Source organism: Centroberyx affinis, unplaced genomic scaffold (assembly GCF_046629955.1).
Source record: "Centroberyx affinis isolate AG114_WGS23_722 - 3 ecotype Tasmania unplaced genomic scaffold, CSIRO-AGI_Caff_v1 ptg000158l_1, whole genome shotgun sequence".
NCBI classification, from domain to species: Eukaryota; Metazoa; Chordata; class Actinopteri; order Beryciformes; family Berycidae; genus Centroberyx; species Centroberyx affinis.
This window is the reverse complement of record NW_027278855.1, coordinates 118119-136571: the sequence shown is the minus strand read 5'-3', so window position 1 is coordinate 136571 and position 18453 is coordinate 118119. Positions and strand designations below refer to the sequence as shown.

General features: G+C 43.6%; 1 protein-coding gene across 2 annotated transcripts in view; it reads right to left on the bottom strand.

Annotated features, from left to right (window-relative positions):
- The window catches only part of LOC139655575 (A disintegrin and metalloproteinase with thrombospondin motifs 20), an 81819-nt gene that overhangs the window by 21838 nt on the left and 41528 nt on the right, over positions 1–18453 (bottom strand). For both annotated transcript variants that reach the window (XM_071533020.1, XM_071533012.1), the window contains exons 17-29: positions 17055–17150; positions 15373–15539; positions 14963–15092; positions 13664–13790; positions 13248–13458; positions 12641–12805; positions 11727–11897; positions 10604–10723; positions 9264–9371; positions 7274–7438; positions 5000–5269; positions 2625–2786; positions 2131–2307 (exon numbers count right to left, since the gene is read on the bottom strand). In XM_071533020.1, the coding sequence (XP_071389121.1) occupies positions 2131–2307; positions 2625–2786; positions 5000–5269; positions 7274–7438; positions 9264–9371; positions 10604–10723; positions 11727–11897; positions 12641–12805; positions 13248–13458; positions 13664–13790; positions 14963–15092; positions 15373–15539; positions 17055–17150 (2069 nt within the window). The remainder of the gene's footprint in view (positions 1–2130; positions 2308–2624; positions 2787–4999; positions 5270–7273; positions 7439–9263; positions 9372–10603; positions 10724–11726; positions 11898–12640; positions 12806–13247; positions 13459–13663; positions 13791–14962; positions 15093–15372; positions 15540–17054; positions 17151–18453) is intronic.

Below are 18453 nucleotides of genomic sequence, written 5' to 3'. Positions count from 1 at the left end.
GTCTGAAAATGAATATAAATGATTCAAGAAGAGGTTTCTGTGTAATCAATGCAACAACGTTGAGGCAACTCCCTCAGGGATATTGCCCATAAGCGTTGCCTAAAGAGTTGCCCTGTATATCACTACCTTACGAGTAGCAGTAGTGATCTGGATCACTGGTCAGGTCACATGACTGTAGAGACTGACGTGGCAAACCAGTCTATGGTAAGAACCCATATTCTTTACACATAAAAGGCCCAGACCAGTACTCAGTGTTCAGATGACATGTGTGAATAATGACAAATAATTCAAGTAAAGTGTTACATCAGTCTAAACTGGAACAAAACATTAAAGCTGCATCAATGAATAATCTATTGTAAACAAATAAATAAGTTTCATTTGAAAAAAAAAAAAAAAAAAATCCTTCAGAAATATAAAAACTGGCCAAAGGAAAAAAAAGTGAAACAGCAACAAATGACTACAATATCATAAGGAAGAGGTATCTGTGTGCTTCAGGCTGTTTTTATGGACGATGAAGTTGAACAATATACCGAAAGACTTTCAGATGAAAGCTAAAATAGAACAGCTGAACCGTAACCTTTACTGACTGCATTGATAGTTTTATGTTTAATAAACTGCATTGATTTTGACTCTGCATTACCAGAATAAATAAATCCATTGTAAGACCTGGAAACGTGCTAAAATAAAACTCTTTTCACAATACAAACTGCCCACCGCGGTATACTGAAATTGTTTCTATAGCACCATGTCATAATCACAGGAAAAAGATCAAAATGGCAAACACTATAAATTGCATTTTAATGTTGACTTTTCTGTTTTCTGCATTGCTTTTACCGGAGATAATGGGTTAAATCTTATCTTGCGTAAATCTCACATTGACCTCCGTTCACAGATGTAAAGTAATATTTAGTCCAAAGTGCCCACCATATAAAATATTTGTTTAGGTCAACACTTTGTTGATCGACTTAGTGAGAGACTGACAAATGACGAAAACGATCTGGGGTTTTATACAAGTGACCAGGTATGATAAAATGTTTGAATGATGAGTTTGAATGATGACAAATTATAATTACAGTGTAGCTTTCTAAGGCATTTCAGCCTGTTTTCCCATTTCATGTACAGTATGTGTATATACTAGACTATATACTCTGCAAAATGAAATAAAATATATTTTAACAATTAATTAATATTTTCCTATATTGGTTACTTTTCTATCTTTGTGCTCGTCAAGCCATTTATTTTTAACTGACTGTTGGAAACTTTTCTTTGCTACTGGGATATCACATATGTCAATGTAGACTGTTTCAAATATTTGACCTAAAAGAGATGAATCAATTTTGAATTGTATTTCAGCTTTCACCTATGAGTAAAAAAAAAACTTCCACAATATCAAAAATACTAATGAAACATGTTGTTTTGAAAATATTTTCCTCTGTACAAATGTATTTACTCATGAAGAAAGACGAGAGGTCTGATCAAGAGCACCAGTAAAAATATTAAATATAATATTCAGTTATGAAAACTAACTACTAAAAAAAATCATACTGTACAAAGATACATATACAAAATACAGTAACAGTCATTTGTTGCTGTTCAATAAAGGTCATAATATTAACTCTTATACACAAATATACACTTGTGTACTTCGGATACAGGATGAAGACAGCAATATCAACAAAGAACGTTTACTTCACGCTTCACATATGAAATAAATATCTTCTTGAGTTATTCATTATTGCCGCTACAAATATATGGCATTATTGGACAGCATTGTCCCTCTAATTTATAGGTTTTAATTTGGAGCCGAGGCTCGAAATGGGATCCATGTGTTTTTAATGATTCCCTAAGTGGAGCAGCATTCTGTTTTTTTTTTTCCTTTTTTTTTCTCGATTCTAATCAGCACCATGCCACTGCAGGCCCGTCTGGGTGGGCCGAGGCTTGCAGGCCAACAGTGACGCTAGATACCTAGCGCTCAGTTGAATCTCCTACAGTTTAAGGCTAAAAAAACACTCGGCACACAGGTCCGAAGTACTCTCCCTGTCATTTTAGCACACACCACGTCTACTCACAGTGACGCGCCCCCAGCGAGGAACATAAGTGTCGGAGGGGAATAAGGAAGTACTATCGTACCGGCTTCCATGGTCGGCGGTGCCAGGAGGCAGAGCCTGGGCAGGGCTGCAGGTTGCACTGCTCCATGTCCGGCGGCTTGTCCAGGATGTCGCAGTTGTGGTCGTTGAGCCTCTGGCCGTTGGGCCGCTGACACACCACCAGGCGGGTCCTCCTCCCTCCTCCACAGGTCTGGGTGCACTGAGGAGAGAAATAAAAAAAATAAAGTTTAGGATTCTTTTATTGTGTCTCACTCTGGACTGAATTAGCACTGAGTTTACAAGAACACTGTCCTTCGACCCACAGGTGCCTGTGTGTATGTGTGCGTGAGTGTGAGAGAGAGAAAGAGAGACAGACAAACAGAGAAGGCATAACAGGTGAGAAGAGGTGAAAGACAGGAGGTGAGAGGGAAAATGTAGGGAGGCAGAGGGTTGAAAAAAATGGATCTGGGAAGAGGGTTCAGAGTAAAGGGGAAAGTAGACAGAAAACTGTGTCCCTGAGCCTAAACACGTCCTCACCTCTCCCCAGACACCGTAGTTCCACAGAGGACAAGGCCCCGAGTCGCAGCTCTTGGACTCGGCAGGTTTGACCCTCTCATCACAGTAGCTGTTGCTGTGGCCGTCCGCATCCTGACAAACCACCACTCTCCTCTGGAAGCCTCCTGCACATGTACTGGAACACTGGAGAGCACAAACAGTGCGTTACATGAGGACTGTGACAGCATGAGGACTTACATGACCTGGGTCCAACCTGGGCAAATACTGTAAATCTTAGCGTTTCTTTTAAACTGTCTGGAGTACCACATGGGTGAGGTTTAGCAGGCATCAGAGCAATTTGGGAGTGGAGAAAAAAATTAAAATTCAAGACCACAATTAACTATATTGGGAGCATGGGATGGTAATGCGTGCACACAAAATAGATCTTGTGCCCTCGTTTTAATTAATTTGAGTGAACAATTACATATTATTCCTTCATTTTAGTTAATTTGTGCCCTCATTTTCATTATTATGTGCGCATTTAAAGTGTGTGCTCGATTAGCTACCGCAGCAAGTCAAATCACTCACTCGCCATAATTAGTTGAATATAAAATGAGGAAAACTCTGTCCTTCTGTCTGTCTGTCTACATCCATTTTGCTCCTCAATGGGTTGGCCAATCAATCTGAAACTGCACATGGGCATTGAGCATTGGCATAGGCAGGGTCTGACAAAGCTGATTTTTCCATTTTCCCAAATTTACGCTGTTTATGCGCAAGTCTACGCGGAGTTGTGGCGCGCGCATCCCCGGGTATGGACTAGTAGGTATAATGTATGGATTTATTCATGAAATTCTACTTCAGGCTAAAAACTCAGGATGAGTCACCAAGGCATTACCTATTATTAGTAGTAAAAACAACTGACGACTGACATATTTACAGTTAAGGGGCTCTTCAATCATCATCATCAGTGCGCAGACTGGAGGGATGTAACAGAGTCATCAAGCTCTCAGAAAGGGGGTTGGCATTGTTGTACTAATTAAACATATTAACTTATTTATACGCCACCTTTTTATGCAACTGGAGCACACATTTTATATGTGGGCTCACAATAGCAGGTTGTGCACACACAGGTTTATACTTCATTACCATGATTTTTTTTCCCCCTACAGGACAGCTACTCCCAGGCTCCATAGAAAAGTATATGAAATTTACTTTCAAATAATGTGCCACTCATTTGTTTTAATTTGTGTCTTAAACCTCACCCTTCTGTCGCCTAAGAGTATTAAAACAAGTATTTGCTTGTTTTTTTACTGTTTGACCCACGTCTGATAAAAACACACCTCAATATTATAGCGTCAATCCAGGATTTTCCAAAATTATTATCTTCTACGTCTTTTCAATGCTTCCAATCCAGAAACAATGCAGGCACACACACACACACACACACACACACACACACACACACACACACACACACACACTCCTTCATGCTACAGTCACCTGAGTTTAACCAAGACCAAAACCAGCTGTACTATGCAAAATGACTCTTCCAAAGATGGAAAACATAAACCACTGAAGGCCGATCTGAAACACTGAACAACTCAGCCTTGAACGGAGCAGCAGGTACACTCTGCATGCAATTAAAATGACACATCCCCACTGTCTATGGGAGTGAGTACAGTCAGACCTCTAGATATGTGAGGGAGGACAGGACAAAGTGAGCCTGAACAGCAGCGCTCTCAGACAAGCTCATTTTATGAGACTAAGCAGCATATTGAGATGAAACACTCTGGTGGGAAGGCATTCCAAATAGAACCATGTTGTCCCCATGGCCTTTCAGAAAAAGAAAAAAAAAACTTTAATCTGCAAGCCAACATATCATTCATCCCACTTGAAGGAACCTAGAATGTTTCTTGGTTACTGAATGCCTGTAGAGTGACATACTTTATAGTCAACAGTCGTTGGTACTTTATGTCTTGCACTGTCCCTTTGTAAAGTCCTACTCCCCTTATACCATGTATATCCCTTTATCCTATAAAAACACACACTTACACTTACAGTACTTCACCTTACAACCAAGGTGCATGAACGGGGAAAAAGGAAGAAAGGAAGAACAAATTCAGCTACTCTTCAGCTACTCGGCCAATGGCTGTTCCTAAAAAATTTTTTTATCGGTAAAGGCATGAAGGTTTTCTGACGAAACACGTTCAGTTTTTTATACCAATATAGACAGTTTCTTAGAACATCAAGCGGCCTCCATGTGAAACACTGTAATCTCTCAATAGGTTTTGCAAACTAACAAATGCCTATACATGGCAATTAAAGTGATTCAATTTCTGATTCCTAAGAGCATTTTAGCACAGGACAAAATACTTCTACGTGGCACAATTTCCTCAAAGATGACATGCTGGACATACTGCGCCCCAGGGTCCCGTCCTCCACTGGTTGTCAGCTGAGGGCACGTTCCAGCTGCTGTGCCCGGGGTGGTGCCCCGGGTCCTGGGGGTATCCGTAGGGCTGGTCGTTGACCCGCTGCCGTTGGTAGACGGAGAGGCAGGGCGCAGCCGTACACTCCTGTTCCGTGCTGGGCCTCTCGTCCGGGTCACAGAAAGACTGGTCCACTGGCTGGTGGTAGTTACTGCACACCACCTGTCTGGTGCTTCTTCCCACGCCACATGTCACTGAACACTGGGCAGAGGAGAGACAGAGGGCAGTCTGAAAACCCGGCATTATAGTTTTACACAGTGCTCACAGAACTTGAATGGATAGAATGGTCCCTCCACTGTTTGCTATGGTAATTTGGGTAGTAAAACATAAAATAGTGATTATGGAATTTTAAGGGTTAATTGCTATGGTGACAACACAAGTCTGAGCATTTAAGGCCGTAAAGTCTGTCACACTTGCTTGAGAACTGTGCAGATGTGTCTGCTGCAAGAGTGTTTAGCCAACTGTCAAAACGAAAGCTGACGTTAGCAACAAGGTTAACGTAGCTTTAGCAAAGATTGTACTTCTCTCACTAGATCTTCTAGTCAACATTAGCATATTAGCTCTCCTCTCCTCAGCGACTTGCCGTTAAGTCAGTTATACAGAAGCTAGCCCAACAAAATGGGAATGGCCATTCTATCCATCAAGTTCTGTGATGTACTATAAGGCGAGATTGTGGAGGGGGACTATCAATTTGAAAAGCAAATAATCTACACTCACCGAGCACTTTATTAGGAACACCTTACTAATACTGGGTAGATATCAGCTTTCAGCTCAGTGTCAACCGGCTACCAAAGTGACATCCGCCTCAGGGTTCGACGTGTTGTGCATTCTGAGATGCTTTTCTGCTCACCACAGTTGTAAAGAGGTTATCTGAGTTACTGAAGCCCTTCTGTCAGTTCCAACCATTGTCTGTCCATTCTCCTCTGACCGCTCTCATCAACAAGGCGTTTCCGTCCGCAGAACCGCCGCTCACTGTATGTTTTTTGTTTTTCACACCGTTCTGTGTAAACTCTAGAGACTGTTGAGCGTGAGATCAGCAGTTTCAGAAATACTCAAAGCAGCCCGTCTGGCACCAACAACCATGCCACGGGCAAAGTCACTGAGATCACATTTTTTTCCCCATTCTGATGTTTGATGTGAACATTACCTGAAGCTGCTGACCTGTATCTGCATGATCTTATGCATTGCACTGCTACCACATGATTGGCTGAATGGATAATTGCATGAATAAGCAGGAGTGCAGGTGTTCCTAATAAAGTGCTCAGTGAGTGTATATGCCACAATTAAACCTTAACATTTTAAGGTCGTCACATTTTCCTACAATCCTGACAGCCCTCTTAGACAGCTCAAATTTTTTTTGTGTACATTAACAACTCTCTCCCACAGCTAGAAACCACTGAACCCTGCTCTAATCTGAGATGCCATTAAAGGACAAAACCCCTGACTTATTGTCTTCATTCTGTGCATTTTGGTTATGTTACTTTTTCTTATCAATATTTCATCTTTTTTTTTGCCAAGTCTCTGCACCCATTGCACGCCTGACCATCCTGGTAGGGGGATCCCGCTCTGTGAGGCCCTTTCCAAGGTTTCTTCCATTTCTCCCCTAATGAGGATTTCGTGAGAGTTTTTCCTTGTTCTCATTGAGCGTCTGAGGTTGGGGGGTGTCGCTCTCATTTATTGTTTTCATGTATTGTTTCATGGTGTGGCCGCTGTGAAGCCCTTTGAGCCTGTAATTGTGTTTGAGGGCTATACAAATAAACTTGATTTGATTTGATTTGGCTTGACATACAATGAATTGAGGATTTGACTTTCGTCCTCTCAGTGAAGTTGAATGAACTTCAATTCGTTAACATCAACAGGGATGAATCAGAAAAGGTGTCAATATCATTGTAAATCACCAAGCAATGTCACTGTGTCCACAAAGCTGGTCTCCCATTCAGTGCCTATGAAACAACCACAATATTTGTTTTTTAATGACATCATCTAATGCGCCTTGTCTTGTTTCCTGCTTTGGGAAAGACTTGCTAACATTCACAAATCAAGACTGAACTGTGCAAGAGCATAAGAAAATCAAATGGCCATGTTGTTTCTGGGCGACTTTTCCCCTTTAAGTTCTTGGAAAAATCAGAACTGAGTGATTACTGTAAGTCTTCGTACTGGAAAACATCTGTATTGATTGGACACAGTGTTGGATGTATTACTCACAGGAGACCACTCTCCAGCGCGCCACTGGCCACAGGGGCTGAAGCAGGCGGAGGACTCCGGGGGGCGGGGCAGGTGGGCACAGTACGATTCGTCGGCAACTCCTCCCTGGGCATCTCTGCAGCTGACGTAGCGCGCCCGCTTCCCCTTGCCACAGGACACCGAGCACTGGAGGACACGCACATACACGCATAGTTGAAATAAATATCCCTCTCGGCTGGAATTTCAAAAATGTTTGCATGTGCAGTTGTATCTTGTAGGTCTTAAACTTCTCTAAGATACCATCAACAGCATTCTGCGCTTTCTGTCTCAATTTTAACATGGATGTGCAACGCAAAATCAACTTGATTACTAGCTGTTTTCTTAAAGCTGCACTATGCAATTTTTGCAAGTTGGTGGCCCCAAATGGAAGTAAGAGGTAACTGTATGTATGCATGTGTCTACAGTTCTACAGTATCTGCAGTAGAGCGATACTGTATGTAAGATGACATCAGTACATTTTGCATAGGAATCTCAAGTTTACCAACCCAGCCGGGCTGTGATTGCTTTATACCAAAGGATACCGAAGGAACGAGAGGCAAAAGATCTAACATTTTCCAAAACACATGGAAATGTCTTCCTTTGAGGTAATTTGATATCTTTTATCTTTTATTTTTAAGATGCTCAAAAAACATGCATTTTCCAGTTCTTGATTCATCACTTCGTGTGCGGAGTCTTACGCATCACTGATGGGTGGATGTTCCCTTGTTTAGCCCAAGCACACTCTTGGGCTAAACAACACTCTCATGAAACATCTTTTCATGAGAGTGTTACACAGTGGATCTTTAACATTGCGTCACAAATAAAGGCATCCAGGATATGATCTACCCTCTCTGGTGCCCTGAAATGACTCCCCTAGGCGACTTTCACCTGCTGATACTCTACAGCTGAACCCCAGCCAACTCAACAGGACATCATAGTAAACATGGCTGAGGGGATGAATACCTAATGCAATCAAAAGGCTCCAGCTGAAACACGCACGCTAATATCCCACTCATATCAATGACACTCTAAATTCCATGACTTCACACAAAGAAGATGGCAGTCCCATGTGTGTGTGTGTGTGAGAGAGAAAGAAAGAGAGAGAAATAGAGAGAGAGAGAGAGAGAGAGAGAGAGAGAGTTTGAATCTGTGTGTGTGTGTGTGTGTGTGTGTGTGTGTGTGTGTGTGTCTGAAAGACCACACTGGCGCTAGCCCCTTTGACATGTGAGCTCACACCGACTTTCAGATTGACAGACGGGGTTCAATCTTAGAAACCGTAGACTCATGTTTAGATGAAATCTGGTTTTCATTTGCAACCAGCAACAATGCAAAGCACCAGAGAGACAGAGGGGCCTCCCAACCCAGACAGTGGAGCTTGTGCATGTGTATGTATGCCTGAGTGTGTGTGTGTGTGTGTGTGTGTGTGTGTGTGTGTGCGCGTATATGTATATGTGTATACAGCAGGGGGTATGAGAGACAATGCCAGATAGGCAGTATGGGCCTGTACAGTGTGTACTATCTGAACAAAGGAATACTGGGGTATGCAATGAAAGTTAATACATCATCCTCATATTTGTAAACACATATTGAGGACACCCATCATTACTGGAGACATATGTGGCATTGTATTACACACACACACACACACACACACACACACACACATATATATACAGAGACTGTCAAATCAATATCCCATATTTCCTCATTTGTGACACGCAGCAAGTCTTATTCCATTGTTTTGATTGCATCAGAGTGCTAACCAAGCAGATCATTTTTCAACAAGCTGCTCATGCAGAAAGATGAGGATGTCTCCAGCAATGATGAATGTCAGTTTTTTTACAACACAACATGACAGTGGCACTCACTATTGCCATGTACAAAACAGTACTAGAAATAATTTACTATCCGCCACAGCACATATTCTTTTTGTGTATTCTTTGGATTGTAATGTGTGCTGATGTTTCCTTACCGTAGTCCAGGAGCCGTATCTCCACTGAGTCAGCAGCTGACCGGAGCTGTCAGGGCGAGGTGTGCTGTGTGGGGGAGAGGCCCACGGACACGCTGGCATCTCACAGTCCTACAAATACAAACATGCACACACACCGTGAATGAGCATATGTCTATCAACTTAATTGTTAGTGTGCATTTGTGTGCGTGTGCTGAATGTAGTAAAGGAAAAAAATGGCCTTGGGGCAGACTTAGGAGGTCAATGGTTCAACTCCACACACCTACCATCAATGTTCAAGTGCCCTTTAGCAAGACACTTGACTCCAGCTACTCAGGTGATCAGCTGACTGGAGACTCATAGGTCACTAGATTGAAATGCAATGAAAGTCTATAGCACGAATATTACTAAATATATTGTAGAGACAGTCTTGATCAGTGAAGATATACACTGTAATGATAACTGTGAAACAATCTAAAAGGAATAAATAACAGAGAGACTATTGTTTTGTTGTGAGAGGGCTAACAAAAATGACTTTTTTCCACAAGGGATGCTTAATATAGGTGGTTGCTTATACACCGATCGATATGTCTCTTGCTGTAAAAAAACAAACAAAAAAAACCACCTACAATCTTTGTTTCTATTCCCCAAACTGACACACATGTTTGTACAGTCAATGTCCATCCATATTGAGGTGCCCTGGAGCAAGATACCTAATTCCAACTGCTGCGGTGGATCAGCTGGCTGGAGACTGAAAGGTCAGCAGTTCAATACTCTGCACCTACAGTGTCCATCCATGTTCAAGCACCCATAAGCAAGACACTTAACTCCAGCTGCTCAGGTACTTAGTGCAGTGGCCTTATGGTCTGTGTCCAACTTGACACTGACTTGGACTTCCAAAGCAAAACAGGAGATAAAATGTAATTCAAAGAGGCCTATCACACAGGATTGGGTGACACGAAAGTGAAATGAAGCTGATTGCGGCTGTTGTGAAGATTATATTGTTGATGTAATGATGTAATGGTGATATGGGCTAGTTTTTCTTGGTTATTGTTTCTAATTCTTATGCTAATTCAGAGGAATTGCCTTATAGGTTAAGGTTAATTATAATTGGTTGCTTCCTGACCTCAGATGATGCATGTGAGATCTGCATTCAATCCTCTGTGCAGCATTTAATGTTGCTGGCGTCTCCAGATTTTAAGTACCGACTTGGATTTTTTTTTTTTTTTTTAACCCCTTCTGCAAAGCAAACTGCCCACTTTGGGGAAAAATAAGGTTGTACCTTGAACCTTGAACCTTGAATGGTTATTTAAAGAGTTTGGAGATTGTGTGAGGAGTGATTTCTGGGTTTTTTTCTCTCTTACCTGGCTGTCTCTGGGCCTCGTCGCAGCATTGCATTCTCTGTCGTCTACCGTGTCACCATAGGCCCCCGACACACACCTCACAGCTCGCATCTGGTAGCCATGGCCACAGGTCACCGCACACTGAAAGACACAACCACAGACACACACAAACGCATGAACACACACACACACATACATGGAAACAAAGAAGAGAGAAGCACAGTCAAGCCCCAGCTATCTTAAACTCTATCTAAGTGTGTCAAGGTCGATATCTTAGACGGGGCCTCAGTCAAGGTCTAGCTCAGCAGAGCCTGGTTAAGCCCCCAACATGATCACCAATATGCACACACACACACGCACACACACACACACACACACACAGTCTAAAATCGACCCTTTACCCAATTCTCGACACACATCTGAGCCGATCCGACCACGTTTGGGCACAATGCGAGAGCAGAGGAAGTGCCACAGGATAGGTTTATTTGAGCAGCAAATTATGATTACACAGGCATTAACAGGCCGATATATTCCAGCTCTGTAAATACTGCTATCTGATTTTCCCACCCACAAACACGTCTGGCAGGACATTAGATCTATAAACTAGACTATGAATGGCCAAAGACGCCCATTCATACACGTTTCATTTAGCTTGTGCTAAATCTAAACGTATAGAGAACCAGTAGCAGACATAGAACTGGTTGGGAAGTATAGGGTGGTGTGTGTGTGTGTGTGTGTGTGTGTGTGGTGGGTCAGATTTACTCTGACAGGATATGAGGGGAAAGTGAAAGCGCCATGGAGGAAATGGCAGCTGGAGTCGGAGCACACTGCTCCATAACTCACCAGGCTATCAGGTTACACACACAGACACACACACACACATACACACACACACACACACACACACACACACACTTAACTTGAAATACACACTACCACTCCTGCACACACTCCCTTTCTATGTCATCACACACACACACACACACACACACACACTGATACAAGTCAAACTCCTAGACAGCGACACACACATGAAACCCATTTCCTCACTCAAATACTGCATCGAGTCACTTCCAGCCCGGTGTGTGTGTCTGTGTCTTTCTGTGTGTGTGTGTGTGTGTGTGTGTGTGTGTGTGGGACTCACCGCTCCCCAGACGCCGACCTGCCAGGACGCACACTCGGGCAGCTCGCAGCTCCCCACGGCGGGGGGTTTGCTTGACGGGTTGCATAAGTGCTCACTCAGCTTTTCCTCCCCCACTCCCATGCTGCAGGACACCTGCCTGTGCCTCATCCCCTTCCCACACGTCACCAGGCACTGGGGGGGGGGCAGAGGGTGGGGGTGGGATGGGGTAGAGTGGGGGTTGAAAGTGTATGAGTGTCTGTGTGTTCACATCCGAAATGGGCTATCCACCTCTTTTTTAAGATAGCAAGTAACTGGAGCCTTTTAGCTGTCAAAACACTAATATTTATACCAATTGGATCTCCTATATTGTTAAGATAAGGAATGATGAATGTTAGGCAATGATTTTTCTTTGAAACTGGATTTACGTTTTTGAGAACTCTTTAATTGTAAGGTATGAAGACTGCAGTAGGTATGATTTTGGTAGTTGGATTACAGTGCAGTAGTTTAGTTTGTGGTGGGAAAGCGTGGCCCTTAACATATTGTGCTAACATCCAGTATATAGTGATGTATGCATGCATGGAAGTACTTTGTGTTGTTTCTTTCTACCAAGATGCAAAACTGAAAGATTCAGAAGATCACTTATGCCTGCTGCTTAGGTATTTTAATAGGAGATTAGGTATTTTAATGAGGCAAATTTCTAACTTGAGACTATCTTTCTTGCCTTCACCTTTCTCTCCTTATCTTAGTGCTCTTCACTGCACTTTGGGTATTGTGATGGGCTGTACTGCAGTGAAGGCTGTTTTTGTGTTATCAATTTATAATAATTAATAAAGTAGCATTCAATCCTGCATGCCTGCATGTGTGAGTGTGGATCCGTATGCATGTGCACATGTCTGCATGTGTGTGTGCTGTATGTGTAGGAGTCAGAGCCTCACCTCGCTCCACTCGCTGGCAGACCATTTGGGACATGGCTGGTCGTTGCAGGTTTCGGTGACCACTCTCTGGTATTCGCTGCACTCCCTGTCCACCAGCCGCCTGCCCAGGTTGTTCATACAATAAGACTCTCTGCTACGGCTCCCACGACCACACGTCTTGGAGCACTGTTGACAACATATACAACATATTTACAATTGTTCAGCCCCTCAACCACATGTTCATCTCTATATCAAAAAATGAGCAATGATTCACAGTGCAATAAGGCACTGATTTTGTAATGAAAAGCTGCAAACAATTAAGTAATGAGGAAAATGAAATGAAGCAAATAAGCAATTATTTTCAGAATTTCCACAGATCCACTCTGTCCAAAAATGCAGTATGAAAATGGAAAACATGACTTAGAGCCCAGTACCGGACTGGACAATTATATGTTTGAATTGATTATAAACATTCAGTCTTTGCTGCACTAGTTTTGTAACACCTAAACTGCTTAAAAAGTGAGCATATCACTTGCATGATAACATGAATCAGAGACTCATGTTTTCTTTTCTTTCAAATTATATTGAACCTGTACCATGCCAGCACTTCCATAATCCTTTCATGTACCTGTGACCAGGCGCTGTACTGCCAGCTCTTCAGCAGACAGTCCCCATGGCAGGACTCTCTGGTCTGGGGCTTGGAGAGTTCCCCGCAGGCCCTGGCCTCCACCCGCTCGCTCTGCCTCTTCAACAGGCTGTACTTCATACACTGGACATCCAGGCTGCGGTAGCCTGGGCCACATTTAGCTGAACATTCACTCTTTCCAGCTACATGCCACCTGTGTGAGAGGGAAAGGGGGGTCAGGTTTGAGATATGAAATGTCATGTTCATCAAAGCATCTGAGATCCTTAGATGTTCATTTTTGTTTGTTGGCTTGTTTAGATTAGTTTGTGTGTGTGTGTTATTGTGTTTGTTGTATATGGGCTTATACATGACAAAGTGTTTGCATGTGTGTGTGTGTGTGTGTGTGCATGTATGTGCACCTGAGTTCACAGTCAGTGTTGCAGGGCTCAGTGACAGCACCAGGACGAGTTAAATGTTCACAGCGTTGGTCCGACACCTCAAGGTGATCGCTCTTACGCACACACACCGCCTTGCGTCTCCGCTCACCTGCATACACGCAAATGTACACACACACACACACGCACACAGACGCACACGAAGAAAGGCAAGGTTCGAATTAGACGACATCTGGCAAACGGTTCGCTTGCCAAAAGATCGCATTTCCTCCCCTTTAACTAGTCCGATCGGCTTTCTGACATCTAGTCCTCCATCCTACAGCCTCAGGGGTCCGCGGCGCTCTACGACCCCGGGAATAAAGCTGTTCTACTGGATCCCGCTGATGACGCTGTGCACTCCGACCCACAGGAAGCCTCATTGGGCTGCTTCCAGAGGGGAGATTTGAGGGGCTTAGTCGGGTTAAGGGCCAGGCTCAGGAGAAGGTGTAGGAGGAGATGCGGTTGGCCGGGGTCACACTGGGGCTGCCAGGAGGGGCTTTAGGAGGAGGGGATGGGTGAGCAAGGTTTTAAATACAGAGATGTGTGTGTGAAACGGGTAGGACAAGAGAAACAATACATTTAATGCAAATGGCAGTGGATCACAAGTCAGGAAGAGTTGCTGACAGCACTGACACAACATTGTGAAAAGTTGGAAAATCTCCATTTGCATACACGCTTAAATCGTAAATCTTTCCCCGGTTAGGTCACATGATCATATCATGTGAAACTACAAAGTCAAACAGTAGTGAGGCCAGTCAGTAACTTTATTGGACATCTGAGTGTAGTAAGAAGGGCAGGTATTGTAGGCAAGAGACTTGTAAGAGCATAATGTGCAGAGACTCAAACCCATGCAGCTGCCACCAAGGCAGCTCATTCACTGTAACAACGCTGTAGGAAACATTAGGGTTGCTATAAATCTTCCCTTTCAAAATTCCACACTTTTTCCAGACCTTCATTTTTATCGTTGGTGTTGTTTATGCTTTATGGGGACAGCGGCTGTCAGCTAGGCCATATATACTGTATATATATCCTATAGCTGAAAATTATTCTTCACAACAACAAATATCATAATTTGTGAAATAAAAGTGGGCCTGCACCTGTTATATGTGTATCGGGACTGAATGTCAACATTTTTACACAGTTTCCCAGATATTTTGTGCAATTGCAAAGCTTTTTAAGATGATCTGAAGCCAACAAGAAATTATCATATTCTTTATCCATACTTTTTTGTAGACTGCCAGGTGTAGGAACAATAGAGATTTGGGTGACCAGCCATGCTCTTACCCTGACACATGCGGTTGCACTCCAGCCAGGAGCCTGAGGGATCCCAAACAAACTGTTCCCTGTGTTCCTCGATGGGAATGTTGAAGGAGTAACGGACATCTGGGTTGTACAGGTTTCCCACACACAAGACCTGGGGAAACAACGGTGAGAACGGCAAGGTCAGAGGATTTAACAGTGCTTTTCTTATTTTGTCTCAGTCTGCGTAGGTTATTTTGAAAGAGATAGGATTGCCTTGTTAGATAGAACCTAGGATATAAAGGATCTAGCCCAATATGCCAGTAGGAGAGAAAGAAAGCATATTTTTGAAGAAAGAGATAGAGAGATCAAGACTAAAACAGCCTGGGAGGAGGAGAAAGAGAGAAGAGAATAGAAGTGGGATTTAACAAACAGAGAAGCTTCCTCCTCCTTGCCTGTAGAACGAGCTCCTCCTCGATGCGGTCGGTGCAGTTGATGCGCTCCTCTTTGGTGTCCGAGCCGCTGTACTCGATGACAGTTCCCTTGAAGGTGATTTCCCTTTTGAACATGGCCACCACAAAGTTCCCATTCAGGAGGAAGTTGGACTGGCTATCAGATAATGCTGCAAAATGCGAGAAGAGGAAGAAACGCACAGGTAAGAATCTACAGATTCGACAACGCAACGCTGAACAACGCAGAAATCCAAACGTCAAAGAATTTACAGCAAGAGACAGAACGTTTTGTTCTGAAATGAGTTTGACTCTTGTGGAACTGCGGTTTTGGAAATGTTTACAAGATGTGGCATTCATCATTCCAAGCTATATGTTAAGTAAACAGCCTTTGAGCTGCAAGCTATTGTTCTGCAAAGCCATTGTTGCAGGGGAGGTATGTTGAAACACTGGTGGCACTAAATTGCAGTCATTTGGAGTTAGACTGCGTGACTCTCCTCAGTGACTGACATTACAGTGCAAACAGAGGATCTCCACGGGCTGCAAATACAAACAAGTACATAAACATGCAGACAGAAAGGACACACGCACAAAAGCAGACACACATCCACACACACGGCTACACACTCACACATGGCAGACTAGCACATAAACACAAATTGAACACCAACGACCTCTTTTTCTGCCTCAAAAAAGTATGGTTCCTAGAAACATGCAGTTAATTACAATCTCAGAGTCAATGCTGAAACAATGTATGTGATTAAGTCTCTAGACGCAACATTGTTTACACTCAAGTCTGCACATGACTAGTGTGGGACCCCAGCATAATCATCTTTAACCCCTTGGCTGCCTGTGTGGTTTTGACAATGATGTAGACTCTGGTTGTCATCACTGATGCCTTGCAGCGGTGGGAAAAAAATATGCGTTTGGTGATGTAAAGACACACAAAGACATACACACACACCTGCACAGTCACATGCGCCCACCCGCACACACACACACACACACACAGCTGAACTTGTACACAAACACACAGACACATACTAATAGACTCAGATTCTATTCTCTCACAGGCTTCTCTTTTTCAATTTCTCTCTCTCTCTCTCTCTCTCTCTTTCTCTCTCTCTCTCTCACATGCATACACGCACACACATACACACACACACACAGAAATACACGCACACACTCCGGTGGGTCCATCTCACCCTATACCCCTATATCCACTTTCATGCGGCCTGGACTCCACATGCCTCTAATTAGCACCTATTGCTGCCTCATTCATCTTGCTCCGGGCCTGACACTCCATTTGCTTTCCCAACCAACCCTCTCTGCCATGACCAGATGGACCGACGCCCCTCCACGCTTCCTCCGTATACACTGTGACTGCTGCAAATGACCAGCAGTTTGGCAGCGGTTTGGCCCATGTAGCCTCACTTAACAGCCTGCCCTTACACCTTGGGGTCAGCAAGTATTGTTTCTTTATAGTAGCGTGAGGCGATAATGGCATTGACCTGTGAGAGAAGAACTGAAGGAGTGTAAATTATACATGTTATCCGGCTGGACTGCTTCCATTCTGAATTGATTTCCCTCTTAAAACCTGCAATTTGATGCTGCACGGCTTGAATACACACCCAGGCACACACACACACACACATACACACACACACACACTTATACAGTACACTCACCGAGGTAGTTGTCGTCCTCTGGCTTTCCAGAGTAGCTGACCTGTTTGATATCGATATTGGTGGCTCCCGCTGGGATCCGCACCACTGTGTTGTAACCTGAAGAAGAGACAGACGAGGAGAAGAGAAAGACAGAGAGAGGGAGAGAGAGAGAGAGAGAGAGAGAGAAACAGGTAGAAAAAGAGAATGAGACAGAGAGCATGGAAAGTTACACAATTACACAAAGATGAACAAAGTAGCCACTAACAGCAGTGAGCGGTCCCACCTTGACTTTCATAATAGCTTCACTATGCTACAGCAACCTCAGTCAGGGAAGTCCGGTTCCAACCACTGGGGATTTGAATGTCACACTTGCAAAAAAAAAAAAAAAAGTCTAGTCCTCTCAAATAACCTGCAGGAGGCCTTGTTTTAGTCTCAGAGGCCCACCCGTGAAATGATATGTAATTATTCCCTGGACCTGCCTTTGGCCTGTAATTACTTCACTGGGCCTGTTGTCCCATGATAAACTAACATAGAAAACGAGTGAGCGAGAGAGAGCAAGAGTGAGTCAACGTGGATACGGGTGAAAGCCGAGAGGTGAGAGGAAAAATGTAGGGAGGGAGGAGAGATAGAACTGCGGATAGGTGATAAAAAAGGGCTCTAGGAAAACTAGGGGGGAGGGGGGAGAGACACAGAAAAAATCAAGAATCTGTATCCTCTAATGAGAACTGGTGCTACAGATTCTGTGCATCTGTGATAACTGTAACCTGACTCGGAGAAGGAGAAAGGAGAAGAGTTGCAAGAGAAAAAGAGCATTTAACCCTTATTTAATCAGTTGACTGAGAATACATTCTTGTTTACAGCAACAGACCAGGGAAATCGTTGCAGAGGGAGGAAGGTTTACATACATTCACACCGAGCAACTGTCCAGTACAACCACAGCTTTGCACTGTTGGCCACTGAAACAGTTTGGGGTTCAAAGGCAGGATCAAAGGTATTTTAATGACAGCTGCTGATGGATGAGAGAGCGTTATCCTTAACCCATTCACTCCCTTCACTGTGATTTTCCCAGTCGATTCGGGTTGGGGATTCAAACCAACAGCCTCCTGCCACCAGGAGCCCACCGCTCTGACTTTCAGACTACTGTCACCCCCAAGTTGAGAGAAGAAATGAATGAGAGATGAATGAGAGAGGGAAGGTGTGGGTTGGTGTGAAAACACAGTTAGCCTGACAGCATGAGCCACTCGGGGGCAGCACTTGTAAAGTTTACATATCTTCCTCCCATCAGCTGAGCAGATCTCTCAACACACACACACACGCACACACACACACACACACACACACTCTCACACACACTCTCACACACATGCACATTTCATACAGTCTGACTTCATCACAAGCCACATCAACCACAACTGAACTT